The sequence below is a fragment of the Molothrus aeneus genome, chromosome 2 (assembly GCF_037042795.1).
Source record: "Molothrus aeneus isolate 106 chromosome 2, BPBGC_Maene_1.0, whole genome shotgun sequence".
Classification (NCBI taxonomy): Eukaryota; Metazoa; Chordata; class Aves; order Passeriformes; family Icteridae; genus Molothrus; species Molothrus aeneus.
In genome coordinates this window covers 45,430,275-45,448,250 of record NC_089647.1, presented here as the reverse complement: position 1 = coordinate 45,448,250, position 17,976 = coordinate 45,430,275, and the positions used below count along the sequence as shown (strand labels likewise).

Here is a 17,976-nt window from a genome sequence, read left to right as displayed (position 1 = left end):
ACTTTTTTAGGACTATTACATGAGGTAATTTTCAGGTCTATTCATGGTACTTACTGCGGGTCATACTCTTAGTCACCCTTGCTGTCGTAAACCTGTAGCTTTTGTTAAACTGTGTAAAAAAAAAAAAAAAGAATGGGATTCTAGTGACTGGGAATGCAAAGCCATTGTAAAGTCTCTTTCTCTTCTTAGATAAATAAGAGTAAAGTATTTTTGCAGTCTAGTGTAGATTTCTCTGTATATTTTTGCTCTGAACAGATGCTTTCTGGCTACTCTGCATTAGTAGATGGACAATGTTGAGTGCTTACATGTCTTGTGCAGTGTTGCTGCCTGGGACATAAAACTTGCAGTGTCATTAATGGGTGATTTTGTGAGTTGAGTCTTACTGACCTCTCTTCTTTTCCTTAGCCATGGCTAATGAGGAGCAAGCAGGAAATCTAGGAGTAGCTCCTGCAAGTCACAGTTTATTCACCCCCCTGCTTATAACACTCAGTTTTTCTTGGAAAAAACCCCCAATGTCTTGTTATTTGCCAAGAGAGACTGTCAAAGGGTTTATCAGAATTCTGTACGTTAGAAGACAGCTTATTCAAACAGAAGGATTGTACTCCTCCAGAAACAGTCACATTTTTGATGAAACTACATGTTGTATCCAGAACAAATAAAAATATTCTGAATTCTGATAAATTATTAAAGAGTTCAGAATTATTTGTACTAACATTTCATAATAAAGAATCTCTTCTGAGGTTCAAGGAGTTGTGTTAATTAGGTAACAGAAAACATCCAAACAACTTTTTTTTTTCCTAAAATTTCATGGTTATAGTTCCTGGAGCAGTGTGTTTATGTCATTGGGGGTGGTATTGCTCCTTATAGGAGTGTGACTGGGCCTGAATCTCTAGCCAAATTATTTGCTTAATTCCTTGCAAAAAAGCTTTTTGAGGCTCCTTACTGTCAACTTTCCTATGAAGTGTGCTGACTAGGGGATGACCTGACCTCTTCCCTTGAGCATCTGGATCCATCAAACTACTTAAAAATATCTTATGTTGAAAAGCAGTGGGTGTCCTCTGTCTTCCTTGCACTTCCACAAAATACAAAATCTCCATATGAAAAAAGGCTGCAATAATTTCTTCTGTCCATGCCTCTTTCATGTTTGTTCTTACCATTCCAGATACTCTGCCTTGCTGTCTTTGCTGGGAAAGTCTTTTTAATGGTGCTGCTTTCCCACTCTCTGAACACCTCAGTTATCTGGTCATGCACCTGCATTCTGCTGTAGTTCACATGCTTAAAAATTGCTTATGGATCAGCTCTTACTTCTGGCACAGTACCCTCCTGGTGCAGTGTGCTTTCAGCTAAGCTTACACTTCAGCAATTTATTGCTCTGATGGTGAGAGCTAAAATAAAGGAAAGAGTGGCCTTGGTACTACACTGTTGCAGGGCTCTGGCAGAAACTCAGTAGTGTTTACAGCTCTGTGTAGTGGGCATGGTGCTTTTAGGTCAAAGGGTGGACTTGATAATCTTGGAAGCCTTTTCCAACCTCATTGATTCTGTAATATTCTTAACATAATTCTTATGTTCGCTGCCTAAGCAATAAGTTGCCCCTGCAGGGGTGAGGTGTTCTCATGGCTGCATGTACATGTCTTGAAATAGCTTATTTTGCAGTGTCCACTTAAATAACTTCAAAATAGGAATTTAAAAATACTTTTCTTGAAAAGAGGAATTGCTGGAGGGCCTTAGGGACAGATCCTAATTTATTTAAAAGGTGCAGACAGTTTAGTACTCCCAGTGTGATAAATGACATAAACATGGATTTATGAAAGGTCATGATGGTGGTGGTTGATGGACTCCAAAAATCTGTTTCCCTCCTTGTATAACATTACCATGTTATGCTAATTATAGAAGATTTCCAAACCATATATATTTAAACTATTCCCTCTCCCTAGTCCATCTCTCATGTTCTTTTCTTTGTGTCTTTTTTGGTTTTCATATGCCAATAACATGTGTCAAAGACAAATGTGTTTTCTCTCTTCAGGTTTTTTATGCTGTCTTGGACCAAATCTACCATGGTAAACACCCTCTAAAAAAGTCAACCACAGAAATTTTAAAGGAAACACAGGAGAAAGTTTATGGATTGCCATATGTACCCAATACAGTGAGTAGCAACAGAATAACTATAAACTGCATCTTTTCTTTGATAGCATAATAATGCCCCTTCCTCTCCATGACCCTTGCCCTGCACACTCATGTGTTTACTGCTGTATTGTTATATTGAAAGAGTTTTCTTTCTTTCACTCACTTTATCCAGAGAGTAGGGATGTTTTCATATAAATGTAGTCTTTTAATGATGAACTTCATTATCTTGCCTTTATTTTCTTAGTAAAGAAGGCACTGGAAACAATATATTGGAAAGAGGGTTTATTTGAGCTTTTCAAAGGCTGCTTATAAAAGGCAGCAAAACACTGTGCTGCAATTGGTGTGTGTATGCTGTCTGTCAGCATGAGACAAAGTGTGAAGCAGGAAACGGAAGTGTTCTTCTCACTCTATTCCTGTGACCTTTGTCATGTCATTTATGCTTTCATGTGTGATCTGAAAGTGAAGAAGTCTGGAGTTCTACTGAGCTATCTAATTTTGATCTTCATCACAACATGCATTTGTTCTGTACATCATGTGACAGCCAAAGATGTAGTTTGTATACGGCAGTCAGAATTTCCTGGTCTGTGTGAAGCTGAATTCCTGCCTGGAGCCTGGCCCCCTCAGTCGCTGTTTGACACTGTGGTCAGAATACCCAAATGCTTTTGCTGCTTCACAGGAAATGTACTTTCCTCCTTAGCAAAATGTCTTTACTTCTCTGAGAATGGTGTTGGGAGATCTGTTCCCTCATCATAACTGTGCTGCCCCTGCTCACACCTCCAAAAGAGTGTAACATTTTGTCGTGAGGCTATGATCATTTTGAAGTGGGACAGCAGGTTTTGGCCTGGAACTTAATCCCAGCAAAATATACTGTGAACTTCTGAATAATCAGAAAGTCTATGTTTATATTTATTGAATGTAAAATTAGTGTCAAGAACTGTAACACAGTTTAAATTTTCTGTAAAATATTGTGAAACAATGCATTAGAATAACATTAGTACTCTGTAGAATATTTAATTAATAGTTATCTGTAGAATATTTAATGTCTGTAGTTTGTCTTGCTGTCCTTTCCTGTTCCTCCTTCCAAACTTGAGACACATTCACATGTTTAATTTGTAGTCCAGATATAAAAAATAAAAGCCTTGAAGTAAGGGTTGGGGTTTTTAAGTGAAAAGTATATTTCTTCCTTTCATTTGATTTCAGAGCTAGACATTGAAATACAGTAGAGTAGGGACCAGGTGGTTTTTTTTGTCTGATATTTGGCTAGGCACTTAGAGAGCTGGCAGAGAAAACAAAGTGTTTTGATTATTTGAATTTATCTGTTCTCTATACCTTTAGATTGCATTATGTATTGTTAGGTCAGGCTTCTATGTCTTAAGCTAGTGGTGTTGGATAAGTGAATTTCTTCCTTAGTAAGGATCTTCACTGCATTAATGTGATTTTTCTGTAGCAGCATTGTCAAGCATCCATTATTATTTCTTCCTGATGAACCATAATTCTCTTTTACTGCTCTTGACAGGCATATAAATGCAGTATATATCCTCTTAATGTACTTGGTTGGGCTTCAGTCTTATTGTACAAACTTATTTTCTGGAGTAGAGCTACAGCATGTGTCTTCTGTCATTCTCAGGCACAGCTCAGATAATAGGACAATTTGCACGTGTCTTTTTGTTACAGTGCTTTCAAAATGAGGCATACAGACTACACCTAGTGAGTAAAAGCTACTGCTGCACCTATGGGCTGTACTTGTTTAAGGTAAACCTAAGCATCACGTGTTACGTGCTAACAGTAGGAGGGATAGTGCAAAAGAAGCCCTGTTGAGAGATAGCAGAAAATAAGTCCTCTTGAGGTCTGTATTTGCCATTCAAACAGATTTTGCAGGCACTGGGGCAGCAGGCATTGCACAAAGCCATGTTTGCATTGGCTGCTTTGATGCAGACGGCCACGGGAGCTGGTGCCACATGCAAGGCAGAAAGGAAGTCAGATGGAAGCATGGAGAAACAGCACCCCACTAGACTTTGTTTGTCTGAATAATGCAAATCTCAATTTCTGGCTGGCCACTGCTTATCTGTTCAAAAGTATACAGAGTTTACTGCTGGCTCCTGGAGGATGAAATTCCACTGGGATTTCATTGCTCTGTTACTGAATGTAGAAGCTGATGATTGCTAGGCAGGGGGCAAGGAAATGTATCTGCCTGTTTTTGTAGAGTCCGGCAGTTTTTGTTGCCAGAGGAGATTAGTGTTACTGAGTTTAGAAAGCGAATAGCAATTTTGCTATTCACTGGATTCTTGAGTCCTTGTGATCCCTTTAAAAAGCAGCCAGTCTTCTTTTTGATTCTTGTAGGTAAGCAAGATAAACAAAATAGTAATGACCATATGTTTTCCAGCCATTCCTTCCTGAATGTACATTGTGTCAAAATCTGTGCACTGGGGGGAATTCAGTACTCTGCTTTTGCTCCAAACTTTTGTTCAAATCATAGCTTATTTCTGATCTCTTGTGAAGTCAGTTTTCATTAATTATGGCCTGCCTTGCAGTTGATGATACTGTCTGCTTTTAGAGTGTCTCCCTTGGTCTCTTCTACATTTGTCCCCAGGATGCCCAGAGAGGCTTTTGAAAATGTATCGGGTGACCCTTTGATCAATCTGAGACATGATCAAAGTTTCTCCCCATAATCTGTTGCTTAGTCCCCTCATGTCCCCCAGGTTCAGACTTGAAAAGTACTCTCCTTTGAGACAGTTATCAAAACTTAATGATATGCCACTGCTAGTCCTTCGCCAAGCATAATAATTCCTATCTCCTGCTGGGGGCTTGGTTCAATATTGTAACAGAAAATGACACACAGTGTAAACAGACTCTGCAATGATAGTGGAGTTTGCAGCCTCCTGCAGTTACAGGAAGAGCTCTCAATAATGAAGTAGTAGTACAATAAACACCACCTGCCCAGATCATCATACCTGTATTTTCTTTGTGAAGTAGTTTGAGTTATTAATTCTTATTTTCAGAAAATTATGGACTCAATATATTAATTGTCTGTCCATTGTAGTAACCTTTCCTAATCTGGAATTTTGGTGGGAGATGGTTTGACTGTGACTGTGAGGAAAAATGATTTTGAAGAGTGAGGCACAAGGAATCTGGATTCCTTTTTAGATGACTGCCAAATAGTCCCTTTTGCATTTTTCAAATTACATGGTCTTCTGGTAGGTTTTTTTTCCAGAAACAGCTGAATTTCTTGTGTGGTACTTGAATACAAAGTGAGATGATGGAATTTAACCACACACATCATTATAATTACTTTTGATAGGAGGCAACATGTTGGTATGCAGGGTGCCTTTGATATTTTTTGGAACACTGAATAATTTGCTATATGCCTTTTTGTTTTAACATATTGAAAATACAGATTACTTCAGAAGAACCTTTACTGGTACCTTAAAGTGTGCATCAGGTTACAGGTTTAATTATGGCTATATAGTTTTGTCCAGAGTGTAAGTTTCTTTGGCAGCATGGCCTATGGTTGCTAGTGTTTGGAAAGACCAAAACACCTGTGAGACCAAAAATGTTAGCCAGCCAAGTTTGCCAAGAGAAGACAAGGCAGGTATTGTGAGAGATACCCTAGAGCAAAGATGTGTATGAAAATGGTGTATCACCAGTGTGGTTGCTAGTCTGTCTTCTTCCTGCAGCTGGGAGGACTCTGCCCAGACAGGGATCCTGACCTTGGAAGGCTCCACCTAGGTCCTTGTCTTGACTTGCTATGGTTGTGTGTCTGTCTTGTTCCTGACAAAGGAAATCAATGGATGAGATGCAACCTAACATTTGGAGTGCTTGCTCAGGGAGGCTGTCAGGCACTACGGGGAGATGTGGCTTGCCATGGGAGCTGAAAACACAAGTTTTTCATTAACAGGGAACATGCAGAGGCATGGGTGTTTGGTCAGCTGAGGAGGAGTTGATGTCAATAGGCAGAACTGGCTTCTCTACAGGGAGAAAATACTTTTTGCATCACACATGGTTGCTGTGAGCCAAAGCCTCCTGTTTTGTTGTTGTTGAAGAAAATCTGTGTGCAAGAGAGTGTAGTTTTAACAGGCTTATTCCTCAGCCTACTGAGGGCTGGCTGGCAATTTGAGTGAGGTATCTTGTTACAGAATTTGCCATCTGTGTTCTTGTGGCATTTGTTGTCTTAGGATTTCTTGTTAGGTTTTTGGAGTGACTACTAATGTGCAGTTATATATAACTCTGTTTTTGTATAAAATTTCATGTGAATATCAGTAATGCATATAAAAAGAATAAATAGTCAGACTGAGCAAGCAATGAGGCAGCTGGCTTAAAGTAAATAAGAGATAACCTTTAACCTCTGATGGTAAAAGTGGTTTTGAATTCTGAAAACTTAACTCAAATGGTGAACATAAATCTTAAAATTATTGGTAAGGAAGGCTAAGTAGTGGCCACGTATTAAATTTTAAACTGCAATTTCACTTCGTATTTATTCTGTCTAGAACCTTCCAAAATTCATTTTAGATTTATTAGGCTAAACTATGATGTAACCTTAGAACCTAAGGAAAACTGAAAGACAGTTAAAGAAAACGTCAAAAACCAGTTACAAGGTAGAGTGGGTGCTATTGGCAAAGAGCTTTTAAAACAACAATTCTGGGTGGCAGATGAGAGAGTAAAATTTATGGTGCTAATCAATAAGATGCTAAAAAGAACTCAATGGGAGAAAAAGCCTGTATATCTGACTGTCTGAGAAAGGGAGGTTATTAGAAAAGTAAAAGCCATATAAAAGTGTGAAAAACGGAATACAGGATAAGTTCTAACAAACCAGAAGTAAAACTGTGGAAGTTTCAAGCAGCTTAGAAACCAAACCCAGCAATAATAATTAAAGACAATGTATCAAAAAGAGGAAGGCTGCCAGATATTTGCTGGAACTGGAACATAGCTAAGTATGATTATTCAAAGGACATTATGTAGTTATCCAAGAGACTGAACCAAGGCTACAAACCATCCTGATGCAAAAAAGATTGGGCGGTAAAGAACCAAACCCTTTAAAACTTTATTAAGATAATAAAAAGTAGAAATCATTGTATGACTAGACATAATTAATAAAAGAATGCAAGAATTCAGAACAATAAAGGCTAGAAATACTGAGTTGAGATTTGCAAGTAGAGAAGGTAATAGAATTCCATAACTACTCAAGAAACAAGAGGAGAGGGGGAGAAAGAGCAACAGTAAATGTCAGAGAAAGCAGTGATATTCTCTTCTGCCTCAACATTTTTTGAACAATAAGTGAATTTTGATTAGGTAAGTAATACATGCAGTTTTTGAGATGGATTAAAACAGTAGTGAGATTAGAGAATAAAATAAAATAACTAGATTAGATGTAGTCAGATTTTCAGAATATTTAAGCTTGTCAGAACAGTCAGTGACTTGGAGGAATTATCACTCACAAACTCATGAAAAAGTAGTAGTGTTATGATAACTGCTCTTATGAAGGGAGAAGAATTTGGGAACTGTAGACTAATTGTTCAGATTTTGTCACTCAACAAGTAATGGCAGCAATTATTAAGCAGCTCATAAGTACCTTGAGAACAGTCAAGTGAGCAAAATAACTCCAGTTTTGTTAAGAACTGCCTCAGATGGGAAAATCCACTTTCTTCCTAAGACATTGATTGATCTTGGTAACAAGATGTAAGTAATTGATAGCATAACTCTATGCTTAACAAGCTTTCTAACACTTGCAAAACATAATTGTACTACCAAACTGTAGATTTGTTGCTGAGTCAACACACAGAAAACATGCTGACAAAGCAGGTGGAAGCTTAGTTTCATACAGGGACGTTTTAAGTGGACATCACCAGGAATCTGTCCAGATTGGAAACAGGAACTACAAGGAAAGTTAAGGAAATCCAGTATTGGGCTAGCAAAGAGAAATTTATATGGGCACACATGAATGGTATTGAAAATCTTTATGAAAAAAATATTTGGAATTGAGGCTGTGATTATTTGTTTCTTATCAATGAGAAAATAGTAGGAGAGGAAAAATTATGTAATTTATAGCAAGTGTGACTATGGGTAGTATCTAATCTTTTAAAGTATTGTTTTCCCTCATTTGTTGAAGAGGGAAGCAGACACCCAGTATGTCTCACATCTCTTGTAGGCAGTTTTAGAGAAACCACTGTTGTAGATCACAGAGACATAAGTTTCATAGTAAAGCCAGAGAGCCTTCATAGAGGATGGCTTTTCCACTTCTCCCTCTGCAGTTACTTGAAAGGTACTGGTGTTGCTCATATTGCACTTTTTTGAGTTTTGAAGAGGGATGAAGTCATATGTTATTACTCAACCCCTTGAAGTTTGTGTAACCCCTTCAAGGTAATTTTTTACCTTGCCATGTTGGAAACTAAAGTTGTTTATACAGAGTGCAAGTCCCTGGATTAGTTTTCATATGAGCCTTTTTAAAAGTATACTGTAAAATCGAGTTGAAGAGTCTGGGTCTGAGGAAAAGATTAATAAAGGAGTGCACAGTGAACTCTGGGGAAGTGATAGTTCTATAAATAATTAATAGCTAAAAGCCATTTCAAGAAGTGCCCTGCTGAGGTCAGTATTAAAGTAGATGCTGGGACTTTCAAAAGCTCTTAAAGTCACCTTTCAAGGTTTGTTTAGGTTTCTGTCTTTGTGGAGTTGAGTTCATTTTATGATAAAGAAAATGCTGATAGCAAATACTCTGAAGATTTGGTTTTCAGTGGTTATATGACACTATTCACTGGGCAACTATCTACAGCAGTAGAGTGTTTACAGATATCATAAGATATGAAGCACTTTTAAGGAAATTCTTTTTCCAAGTGTTAGCCCTATGAAACTCAAACATACTTTAGTGATAGCATTTGCCATATTTACCATGTGGGAGACCATTTTAAGAAGCAGTGCAAGAAGCAGTTGCATATGTCTCCTGTTAAAATTCTGAATATATTTAGATGTATTGTACATATATAAGAAAGCACAGATAGCTTAATCTAGTTTGATATAGTTCTGTTTTCATGGCTCCCATGTTCTTTTTCCCCCCTGAGATTGCATTACTGGAGCTATATTTGACAGTGTTATATACAGCTGAATATCTCATTGCCATAAACACAGCCTAGAGAGTCTGAAATGAAATTCTCTTCAAGTGCTGTGGGGGACTATCTTTTCTATGAAAAGTCAAACTAGAAAAGAACAAGACAAAGGAACTATTAGCACCCTTATTTCACAGGAGGTGGCTGAGATGAGATGATTATAATTTCTTTAAATTCACACTGCACTTGTAGCAGATTAAGGATTAGAGTTGTGATCCCTTAAATCCATTTCTGAAATGACTCTTAAGATAGTAAATAAACAGTAAACAGGTAGTGATTTCATCTTCCAGTGTTGGTTCAGGTACTTTACTTGATTAAGTTATACTTGCAAATATATTTTGCAGTTACCATGTTGCTTAAGGTATTTCTTGGTTTTGTAAGGGCTTATTTTAAGCAGTGTTTGTGATGTTTATTTTAAAATAATAGGTCAATACTTAAAATTAGGTTTAATTGGAAAAGTATTGTAAAAAATTTGGGCTTCAGTGCACGTCTGTATGCAAAGGAAACGGTGACTTGATTCTCTTTATCTCAGGCTTATGAATTTAAAGCTTAGGCAATAATAGAAATTACTAATTATAATTGAAGAGGGGGTTATTGCATGTGTATGTATATCTGTATAGAATTGCCTGGTATGACATGAAAGATTTGTTTGAAAATCGTATGTTTGCAAATTTCTTATGTTTTGCTTCAAAGACTAGCTGTAATTTTTACAAGTAACACTGTCTCTTAACTTGTCCAAATAAGATCAGTTAAAGGACACAATAAAGAATCAATTTTCATATCTCGGTGTCTTTTAAAGATTTGAAGCAATGCATATCATACATACAGATTTTTGATGTCAGTATTCTTTATTATGACCCCCATCTCCTTCCCTCAGTCCATTTCTGGAGAGGAGAAAAGAGGGTATAGAGTAAATAGTTCTAAATGATTTTGCTATAAGCAGCTCAAATTCATGAATAGTTTATAAGTAAAGATGAAATATTTTTCTTTAAGCAATTCAAAGACCATTTGGTACATATCTAGAATCACCTAAGTGGTTAATTGAATGTTAAATTCCTTTCCTCTTCCTTAGTGTAAACAACTGCAAAAATATTTACATTTCCTGCCTTGCTAGATTTATTTATCATTTTATAATAAAAACATGGAAGTGTTATAAATTGAAGTCTTAATCTCTTGCTTGACTCACTTTCTGAAATGTCAGCAGTGTCTCTGGTTTGGTTTACTTTGTGTTCTCTCCATTCCTAACACAGAAATGCAGAGCACTGGAAAACTGAAGAGTACTGATATTAGGCGAGTTAGAGATGCAGCACGAGATGAGGTTTCTTGAAATTAGTTTTCTGTTATTCTAAGCAAGATTAGAAACTTCAGGAAAGAAAGTGGTTCTTTATTGCATTTAATTATTATTGTGAAACTACAGAAGAATGATTATGTAATTCTTTAAAACTTAGAGGGGTTGAGGTCAAAAATCCAGAATGTAAGTTGACCATGCAAGCTGCTGCTTACCTATGTAGAGAGTTGTTTCTACAGTCAGGGAGTGCTACAGCTTTTCTCCAAAGGTGGCACAAACAGTTTGCAAACTCTGCACTCTGATACTCATCAACCATTTCAAAACACTGGCCAAAGTGTGCTTGTCTGCATGGCAGAGCAGCATTGTCCTGGATTTTTGCTGGTACTGTTAAAGCTCAGCCTCAGCAGAGGGAAATACCCTGTGCTGATTCCCATGCTAACTGTCCTTCTCTCCTGGCTCCAAGGAACCAGAGCCTGCAGCTTCCCCTTGACCTCCCAGAGTTATCCACCCCTGCTGATAGCTAAATTCAAGGGCATTAGGAGCAACAGTGTCACCTGAGTGCCAGACACAAGGGGTTTCTCCGCCCAGTAGCCCCTGAAGGAGATAAGTTGGCTGCTCCTTTGTTGGGTTTCCTGCCAGAATAAAATTTTAATTAAGAAGGGGGAGGGTACCAGATATCATCTCCATCAAATACTGTTCTTCATGGAAACAATTCAACAACTTTCTCATTGATGTAATTACTGTAGCACACTTTTTGTAATTAGAAGTCTTAAATGACACGAGTACTTCCCTTAATTCAGTATTGAGTCTTTTCAGGTTCTCGCTTGTGTTTTTTGTCTTAAGATGCAAAGCAAAATGGACATAAATGTACTTTAAAGTACCTAAAGCAGAAACTGTTGGAAGAATGTTTTGAAAAGTCCAAGCAATGGTCAAGAATTTCTGTAGGATTTCTTTTCAGAAGGTGTAGCAGGATTTTGTAGAACTGATTTATGATGAAATTAGTGGAACCCTCCAGAACCATGTTTAGCCACTCAAGCAAAAGCTAGCTTAGTATATATTAAGAAGCCTACAGATTTTCTTTCAATTTTGTCTTTTTACCAACACATATAAATTTTTGTATCAGATTATTTTTGTGACAATATTAACAGTTCTAAATTTAAAATTCAAATAATTGAATCCTAAAGTAATGTAACCTTTAAAATAGTTTGGTTTAACTGATCATACCGTATTGTTAAATGAAGAGGCTTAACTTTTGAAGATGGAAGGTGTAGTAAATTATTCAGATTTCTCCTAAAGCAGTAATCCTATCCTCTCAAAAGATAACAGGATAAATATTTCTGTCCTCTACTACAAGGGAGGCCTATGTGACTAGTTTGGGCAAGACACATATAGTTTAGGTGGCTAGAGTAAAATGAACTGAATCTTACCCTAAGAATGTATTTGCAAAGACTTTAAAAAAACTCCTGATAAGGAGTGAGAATACAAAGTATCAGTAAGGTATTTTTGTATTCACATGATGGGGTGGAAAGCCATTGCACATGGAATTTTGGAAATGCTTCAGACATGGTTATAAGAAAAGATTGATAATGTTGGTGGAAAAAAGTCTGTTTAATAGCAGCAGCGGATCAGTCACACACCTTTATTGCAGTCTGTTGTGCTGAATAAAAAGCAGGCATGAACATGACCTGTGGATGGCAGATTATCATAACCCATGGGCTATGCTGTAAAATGCACTGTTTTATAAACTCCTGGAATGGGTTCATGGAACTTTTTGAAGTAAGCAATTACCCAGAGTCTTCATTAACTTTCTAGCTGCTTACCAAAAATATAACATTTAATAAGGAGACTGCCCTAGTTCTGCATGTCTAGCCTTTACCCTGTCCAAAAGGGAATTTGATATGTCTTTTTTTTAATGAAGAAATATCTCCTTGTTGGAAATAACACAAGAAATCAAGTCATCTTATAGCTGAATTTATTACCATGGAGAAATGGAGTTTTATGCTACAAGATCAATCATTTAGTTTTAAATATTTTTGATAATCTTTTAAAATGTCTCTCTTTTTTGTGAGAAATATTTTTAAATGTTATTTATGATAATCACCCCAGTAATGGGGGGTGTCTTTTTATTCATCATAGAACTTTTTAATGGAGCAGTAGCCTACATATTCCTGTGGTCTTTGAACATGTTATTGCCTAGGTCATAATCTCTCCTCTGTATGAAGTAGGAGGAGAGGAAGAAGTTTTTTTATGTGGGCAGGTAGCTTCTTGTGAATTAGGGTAGAGGATGGGGTTTTAATGTTTGAATATATTTTTATAGGTAGCTAAATCCAGTCTTGAAAAGTTAATTGTTAGGAAAGAATAGAATCAGAAAATGTACTTGAATAATGTAATGGTTTCTGGGTAATATTGAAGATTGGGAGTTCCTGATCAGGAACTTAGTGTGAGGACTTGGACAAAAGTAGTGACAGGAAATGATGACATGCTAGAGTTATTCATGCTCTAGAGTGGGGAAAATCTGTACTGATTAAAAAAAAATTAAATACAGGCTTCAAATTTCAGTAGGGAATAGCACTGTTATTGGTTTTCCTTTACTGCTGTTTGCAGTGGGAAAACAATCTTAGTTTCAGTTTGACTCATCCTCCATTTCTGTTTCTTGTTTTAGATATTGTTCTGTTCTGAAATAAATTTTTGAAATTTCCACTTCATCATATTTGTAAGCCTCCCCAGATGCAGAGAGGGAGATGAGCAGTGTCATTCCTTGGTCTTTCTGTAGTTTCCTTTTCTCTTATGAAAGGAAACAATGTGACATTTGTTAGTAAAACCTAGCAAAGACAAGGTGAAACAAAATTGAGCAGAGTGTACTGAGGCCATTTAGGTGCAGACTTCGAAATCAAGCTTTTGGTCTTGGACAGATTGCTGAGAAGTTGTTCTTTTCTCCTTGCTTAATTGTGATACAGAGTTTCAACAAACTCAATAAATTGAGTAGTTGATCAACCTCGAAGTGCAGATGAGCTGGTTTAGGTGCAGACCATTAAATGCCAAGAGCATTTGAGGAAACTGTATAATCTGAGGTTTCAAGTAAGACATATTGTCTTAGTTACAGCTTATATGATTATCAAAGTAATTCCTTTCTGATGGGAGAGGTAGAAATATCCTTCAGTATGCCAAACACCTGGAAATTATTTTGTTTGTAGCCTAAAAACCATTTCTGAGTATGTGAAACCAATTTGTCAGTAAAGTTTTCCACATTCCAGAGAGAGAGAGAGTAGAAACTTCCAATCATAACTTTTAAAATTCATTATAAAAGAAACTGACATGTTTTCCTGCTCAGTCTTCTAAAAATGTAGTCTCTCTGCTCTGTTTCAAAATGTGCTTTTAGTGTAATGATTATGGTTGTAATTAAGGGACTAGTTAGAAAAACTCTAGCTATAAAGTATAAACATATACCAAACCAAATACCTTTCAAAGGCAACCAAAATACCTTTCAAAGCAAAGTGGAGACTCTGTGTCTGAGCTGGATGTTGTAACACACTTGCATTACAGTGAGATATAGTACAGTGCTTTACCTTAAAGAGAAAAAAAGTCAATAATTTTAAAGAATTTGTACCAAGCATCAAGACCCATAGGAAAATTGAAGGCTGGAGGTCTTTTTTCATCTCATTTAACCTTGCTACTCCTACTTTAGTTGTGTAGGTCACCAGTACAGGATCAATTGCTCACCCATGGCAAATTCCATTTGTTTTGGGCACCTGTCTTAGGGTGGAGGTAACCATCTTGTAAAAAGTAGCTTTTGAATGGCTGAGCTACAGCTGACTTTGAGAACTTTATTTGTAGCTGTTGCTCAGAGAAGGTCACATAGCTAGCAACTTGTTTCTCATCAGCTGTTGGAAGTAATTTAGATTATGAAACACTGTTTTTTCTCTTTTCTTTTAAGGAAAAAAGACTAAATAAAAGCCAAATACTTTTTTCCACCCTTTCAGTTGGTCATTTTTTTTAGAATAGACATACATCTTTTTGGGTAATAGAGAGTAAGATAATCATCAGGAATTTCTTGAATAAAGAAGCATAGTTTATTTCAGCTGTAAAAAAGAAGGAATTTGTTAATTACAGTGTGCTAAAGAATCACAAAGACAAATAGTTTTGGAAAATTACATCTGTCCTTTCACTTTTTTGTTTGGCTTCATCAGAATTTCAGCCATTGACTGTAGATAAGAACAAGTATCTGAGAACCCATGGACTTAAATTTAAAACATCTGTTATGCTACATTATTGTTTATCTTTTAGTTCCTCTTTGAAACTCTGTTTTTTATAGTACCTGCAAAAATCGTGACAACAGACATATCACAAGAATGTTAAGAGTTTTGACTTTGGATAGGAAGGCAAATAAGATAGGGCACTTGTTTTCTCTTTGGAGTTTCCTCAGAACCAAAGGGCAGAGGAAGTTTCATACTACTTCCTTTCTACCTTTCTACAGTCATCCATTCTCATTTCAATCTGTTGGGAAACAGCATTTCAGTTTGGACCTACTTGCTTAACACATCACACTGGAGAGGTGATGAAATCTTCATCCCTGGAGACTTTAGACAGGGCCCTGAGAAATCTCTCCAAAGCTGGCTTTGCTTTGAGTGAGGGTTGGGCCAGATGACTTTTGGAGGTCTGCCACAATTTAAATTATTCTGTTGCAGTCAGGGAATTAAAAAGAAAAAATTATTTTGATTTCTGTGAAGATAAGGCTGATAGTTCTGATTTTCTTTGCTAAGAAAACATAAGGAAACAGTCAACACTAAAAAGCATTAAAAAAAAAGTCTATCATCACTTGAATGAGTCACTATGTGAAGTAACAATCCATAAATGAATAGCAATATAATTGTGGATTATAATCTGCTGTATATACACACATAAAAATGTGCAGACAAGTCTGTGAATTATGGCATTGCATGTGGATGGAATTTGTGTACTTCTAAGATGGCTGCCACATGGAAAGCTGTATTTTTAATAGCATTAAACCCAAATCACTATTACCATTTTGTTTCTGACAAAAGTTATAAATTGAACTTTTCTGAATGTGATACTGCACATACCCACATGGAAAATTATAACATACTGTGTTACTTGTAACAAGGTAATTGTGGGCTTTGTTCAAGACCAGTAGAACTACACAGCTATCATCAAATATGAGTAATTTATTTTACTGCTTTATTTTCTCCCCTTCTGATCCTGTTTATATATAGTTTCAATCCTGATGATCAGCCTATTGGATGCACGCCATTTAGATTGAAAAATGCTTCTTCTGATAAAGTATTGTTCATTCTGGGATTTATTTCTGGGGGCTTTTTGTTCTTTCTTTTTTTTTTTTCTTTTTTGTTTGTCATTAATAGGATCAGATTTCTTCCATCATACATAAGGAAATGTTGAACAGCATAAAGAATTTAAAAGATAACATGGGGTTTGGGTTCTTTTTCGTTTTACAGGCCTGGCAGCTGCGATTCAGTCACCTCGTGGGCTACGGTGCCAAATACTACTCCTACCTCATGTCCAGGGCTGTTGCCTCTATGGTGTGGAAACAGTGCTTTGCTCAAAACCCATTTGACAGGTAAAAACACAGAAATGTTAAATAGAATGAAATGCTAGTTGCTTCTGGAAAACATGAAACAAATTAGGCGGTGGGCTTTTTTTGACGCAAATTAGTTTTTAGTATTTTCTTGATTTTAAGATGCTACAAAGCAGGAAATAACCACAGAAATATATATATATACACACACACAAATATACGTGTGTGTGTGTGTGTATATATATATACACTTTGGGACATGTTCATTGGTGCAAAAAAATTGTGCCAATGTTTTTAAATACAGGTGTGTCTGTTGGGAGACACTGAAATCCTTATTTAGATGTAATTAGAGAGCTTGAAATTCATAGATGCCTAATAACTTGTAATTTTCTATTGAAATCAAAGCAACTGTGGGTATTAAACAAGCTTCATGTCACCAACATCAAAGCTCAGTAGAGCTTTCCTACTCATTTTGCTTTGTGAAATTAAAAAAGCAAATTGTAAGGTCACAAATTGTAAGCATTCTTATACCTTTGCTGAATGTTGAGGACATAGTAACAGAGCAATTTTTCCCTTTGGCACAGTGAAGCCTGAAATGCTCTTCACAAATTAACTTCTACAGGCACCAACACACACACTGCTATGAATAAAATTTTTCTAGTTCAGTTCCTCATAATGGGATTTTAAATGTAATTTGAATTTGAGGAGCTAATGTGGCACCAGCCATTGTTTCAGGGTAGAAAATTTCATTTGGTCTCTGTCTGTGAGGTCTGTAGAGAACCTAGAAGCAAACCTGAGTGAAGGCTAGAGAGGTTGTGTTTGCAGATGGCTCTAACAACTGTGTTTCTCCAGGGCAATGGGGGAGCGCTATCGTAGGGAGATGCTGGCACACGGCGGTGGAAAGGAGCCCATGCTGATGGTGCAAGGTAGGAAATCAGTTATAACTCTCTTATTCCCTTGCAAAAGGAAGGAACTTCAGCTTAACTGCATTTCCCAACTTGGTCTTTTTACTTAAATTATGATGCTCACTGGATTTATGAAAGAAAAATTTAAGTGGACTGGCCACCACCTTTGCATCATGGTCAGTCGAACTCCTTGTGGTATGTGGAGTACACACAGATAGCTGAGCTGAAGTGTTGGAAAGGTTTGTGTTACGAGGTTATCTAAAGAATTCAGAATAAACTTGAAGGAAGATAGATTACATTATTTCTTGGAAACAATAAAGTAGTAACTTTTCTGTACATGGAATTCATAAAATCTCTGGTTATTTTGTATAGGAGAAGTTGAACTTGTTTTGGCCGCATCATTTCAGTGTCATCAAAATATCTTTGGCTGTATCAGTACTTCGAGTGCACATTTTCATGAAATGCAGCTCTGACAACTGTAATAAAGAAACACAATTCATTATTCATCTCACTACAAGATTTGCCTCTTGAATCTGGAAAATAACTTCTAAAAATCATTCATACCCATAGCAAAAATACTCTGTGTGTTCATACCTTAAAAAATAGTGCCAGGAGAATGAAACAAGTTTGAGAAACTGCTGACTTTATCTCAAATCTCTGAAATCAGGGTAAAGACTTTCCTGTGTAATGTTGCAGAATTCAAACCAAACATTACTTTTGCTGTTCCTAAGGTGAGCACTTGCTAAGTCCTGGCACATCTCTCAACTTTCTCTGAAATTCTTAGTATTAAGAATGAGTATGAATTCACTGGCCTCTGTAAACTCCATTTTAGCAGACTGGAACTTCTGGGACTTTTTTCTACAGATAAGGAAGACAGTGGTAACATGTCTACATTTCATCATGAGATTGGCACAGTTTCATGACTGGAACATTTCAGTTCTTTGACCCATCTGTTTATATTTGAGGCCATGACCTCTGCTCTCCTTAGACTCATCATATATTAAGCAACTATAT

General features: G+C 36.7%; 1 protein-coding gene across 1 annotated transcript in view; it reads left to right on the top strand.

Moving 5' to 3' along the window:
- MIPEP (mitochondrial intermediate peptidase) overlaps positions 1-17,976 on the top strand; it is a 65,913-nt gene that overhangs the window by 41,916 nt on the left and 6,021 nt on the right. Inside the window, exons 16-18 of the mRNA XM_066570935.1 lie at positions 2,024-2,143; positions 15,978-16,099; positions 16,910-16,983. Of these exons, the coding sequence (XP_066427032.1) occupies positions 2,024-2,143; positions 15,978-16,099; positions 16,910-16,983 (316 nt within the window). The remainder of the gene's footprint in view (positions 1-2,023; positions 2,144-15,977; positions 16,100-16,909; positions 16,984-17,976) is intronic.